Source organism: Athene noctua, chromosome 4 (genome assembly GCF_965140245.1).
Source record: "Athene noctua chromosome 4, bAthNoc1.hap1.1, whole genome shotgun sequence".
Classification (NCBI taxonomy): Eukaryota; Metazoa; Chordata; class Aves; order Strigiformes; family Strigidae; genus Athene; species Athene noctua.
Genome location: NC_134040.1, coordinates 26,624,694 through 26,628,452, shown reverse-complemented (window position 1 = coordinate 26,628,452; position 3,759 = coordinate 26,624,694). Strand labels below are relative to the sequence as shown.

The 3,759-nt window shown below is 43.8% G+C and overlaps 1 protein-coding gene across 1 annotated transcript; it reads right to left on the bottom strand.

The window, feature by feature from the left end:
• Positions 1-2,852: 2,852 nt before the first annotated feature.
• On the bottom strand, positions 2,853-3,428 carry RHOH (ras homolog family member H). The gene has a single exon (XM_074903808.1). It carries the CDS (start codon positions 3,426-3,428, stop codon positions 2,853-2,855), a length of 576 nt encoding a protein of 191 aa, XP_074759909.1.
• Between the last annotated feature and the right edge of the window lie 331 nt (positions 3,429-3,759).

Sequence of the window (3,759 nt, the reverse complement as noted above, 5' to 3'; positions counted from 1 at the left end):
TCATCAGTTCAGGCATCTCAGGGAAGCCTATCCACTTTTTTTCACTGAATTGCAAGCAGATCTTGAATTCTTCACTCTGTAATACATCGTAACAAACCTTGTGAAGCAAATACAGATGAGAGTGGATTTTCAGTTGCAGTGTGATTCTGGAGCTCGTCTTCATCTGGCCTTGTCTGATACAACAACTCTCTGGAGCCTTCTGGTCCCTGAATCCAGCATCTGGCAGCAGACAGCACAACACAGCATCCTAATCTAGCAGTTACTGCTCTTCAACACATAAAAGCAGTAGCATGAACTGTTGTAAACAAAGCTTAAAGAACAGAGAAAAAAGATCATTTAATAGAATATGCTGGCAAAAATATGTCTCAAAAAAATTTGAAACCAGGTATTAAATCCATTAGCGGAGTGAGGACCATAACAAAAAATACTCATAATTGTAGCAGATTTAAAGATTCAAAAATTCACAACGTGACATTTTGCATGTGATCTTTAATGTTCAAACAGTAACAATGGCTACTTTTAAATTAGGGTTAAAAAACTGCAAAACTTTCAGTGAAGAGGCTTTGCAAGAGTTGATATGTAGAAACATATTCCCTTCAAAAGCCAATAGGTTTTTAACTAAGGACTGCAAACACCTAGCCACTTCTGTATCTCTACATAAGTATGACACCACTGAGGTTCTTTTACAAACATGTCCGTTTTAGTGTTTCAGGGGGCAAAGGATTTCCAATCAACATCTGAAGAGAAAGAGAAGAGGAAAGACAGATGGTGATGGAAGCCCTTGTCTTGTGTGCTTGGGTGTAGAAACTTGTCAAGATTTAAAGCTGATAAACCTCACATGAGACCAGTATGGTTTATGACCAGAAGCCTCCTCCCTTACAGTCAGGTTGATGAGTGACAAATATTCACCACCCTGGGAGCTGGCAGGATGATCACACCATCAAGTGTCCTGTGCACCACTGCTATTCGAGGTGCCCACAATGCAAATACTTGCCACCTACATCACAGGTGAGGTCATCTCTTGGACTCATAAGAGGGGAATGATTGAATTTAGAATTTATCTTTTTAGAGAAGCTCAGAGGTAGAAACAGAGTAGGGAGAAGAGCACCCAACCAGTTTTTCAGGAGCAAACTACAGATATGTAAGATCTGAGCTATAGCTTATCTGCTTAGTAGGGTAACTCCTGAAGTCCCACCTTGGATTTGAATCAGACAAGCATCCATTCCTGTTGGAACATGAGTCAGGGCTCAGTCAAAACAGACACGGGTCATTCTCTCAGGATCCATGTGGAGAGAGAATCATCCTACTATGCTATGTGCCATCTTTTATGGCACCGTGCTATAAATCCCTCAAAGGTCAGTTCTGAGCTAGCTGAAGGACAGGGAAAGGGAGGAAAAAAATCTTGCTGTACTAAGAAATCCCACCAGGGATTTTGTCTATGGGCAGCAGAAACCTTGAGATGAAGCAGATCTGCAAGACCTGAGAGATGGTGTGGGACAGAGGGGACAAATAACCTGAGGAGGAGGGGAACACCACGACTCACGAGGAATGTAAAGCACTGCATGTTGACCCCACTCCATCTTCCAGCAGCGTTCTCTTACACACCTGGAGTTTCTACCTCCTTAACCTGGCTTTCTGTGCAGGAGGGTAAATTGGCCTGAGTAGGTATGTCAGGATTTGACTCTTAGAATTGCCAAGCTCCCCAGGATGCAAAACCTGTTTCACTCTTATTTTGATATAACCCAGGCAGTTATACTTAGTATGCAAACTCAGAAAATAAGTTATTTAGCCATTCTAAATACACACATTCAACATTGCCATGTACTTAATTTTTTACTATGGTAGGTGACTGGTTTCACTAAAACCACTGTTTTGAATAGAATTGTACTAAAAATATGTGAGAATTTTAGTGCTCATGAAAAAATATCTTTCACCCCTGGAGACTGAAATCTTTTGTCTCCAGAATTACAGCAGGGACAGCAGAGGTGATGATAGCACAAATTCATTCATCTCTGCCACCCCAACCATATGTCTAAACCAGCCCTGACTGCAAACCAGCCCTTCTGGGTTTGTAACCAGGTGAGGTTAGGAAGAATCAGGTTAGTTTCCTCTTGGTTCATCCCATCTTCAACCACGCTGCTGAGGGACAAGACTAAGATAACAAATCTCACAAAGCCACAGGACAGCTGTCAAATGTCAGTAAGTTTTGATCACTACTGTGCTGGATCTACCCGATTTGATTTCTGTTAAACAGTGACTTGGGCATGTCTAAGAAGTGCTAGGCTTGCCTGCTGGCCATTTATTATACGGATAGGACAATTTGCTTCTGTGGTTAGCTAAAGGAAGAACCTCCAAAATATGAAAACAAACTGTCAGGATTTTACAACAACATATTTAAATAAAATACACAGTAGTCAGATTTTATACACTGAGTTCTTAAAGTAAAAAAAAACCTCCCCGTGGACAGACATGTCAAGAGGCAAGGGTTGATCAAGGCAGAAGTTTGTCATTAAATAAATGCAGGCCAACCACCAACAGAGGAACATCAACAGAAATAACAACAAAATCAGCACAGGTATTATTTCCAGGCCAGGTCCACTCCAGTCCAGGCTAGCCAAGTCCAAACACAGGGTTGTGAATAAGGGCATGTACCTGCACCTTTTGTTTTTCAAAACAGTGCCAGTGTGTGCTGGGGGGAGCAGATCAGATAGAGTGCACATCTGTCTCACTAGAGGCACCTGCACTGTGGTCCTGCCATGAGTCCTGCTTTGATTCACCTCACATTCTCTCTGCTGCAGCACCGTTGTGCGCAGACAAAGAATGAACATGGGCAAAACCACTGCTGACGGTCCTCAAAAGATCTTGCACTCGTTAATGGAGAAGAGCTTCCGCCTGTTCTGCCTTTTGGCTTGATTGACTGCTGTCCTCACAGCGTACTCAAACACCTGCTGCACACCCCGGTTGCTGAGGGCGGAGCACTCCAAATAGCCTTTGGCTCGCACGTCCTGGGCGAGCCGCTTCCCATCTATTGAGTTGATGCAAGAGGAACGGTAGGGCCCTGTCTCACGCTGGTCAGTCTGAGTAGCCACTACCAAAACGGGGATGCGAGGCAAATGGCTGCGGATCTCACCAATCCACTTGTTCCTCAGGTTCAGAAAGGAATTGTGGTTTGCCACCGAGTAGCACATTAATACCACATCTGCCTGTTGGTATGAGAGGGGGCGAATGCCTTTGAAAGCATCACTGCCAGATGTGTCCCAAAGACCTAGGCTAATCTGTACACCATCCATGAAGACGTCCACTCCTGTATTTTCATATACGGTGGGTCTGTAGTCATCTGGAAAAGTCTCAGAGGTGAAACGTACCAAGAGAGATGTTTTCCCCACCGCAGAGTCTCCTACCAGAACACACTTGACTGAATCCAGCATTTTATTAACGTCCAGGGCCACGAGCACCGTCTCTGTGCAGCAGGAGTGGGATGGAGAGATGCAGTCGTCTCAGAGGCCTTCTAGATAACTTCCATGTGGTGAGAAACCATCCAAATCTCTTTATTTCTCAAGACTTATTGTGTCACTTGAGTCTAAAATCCCCTTTTCTCCCACACGGCTCTGTGGTGCTGTCGGTTTTAATTCTTCCGTGAGTAAAATGATGTTTCTGGAAGAGTAAAAATAAAATGTAACCCACAGAGAACAGACCATCCTTTATCAAGATAAAGATGCCAGGACATGTCTTTGGACAGCCACAAAGGAGTACCCCACT

Coding starts and splice junctions, on each gene's coding strand:
- RHOH (XM_074903808.1), bottom strand. CDS start 3,428: ATGCTGGATTCAGTCAAGTGTGTTCTGGTAGGAGACTCTGCGGTGGGG.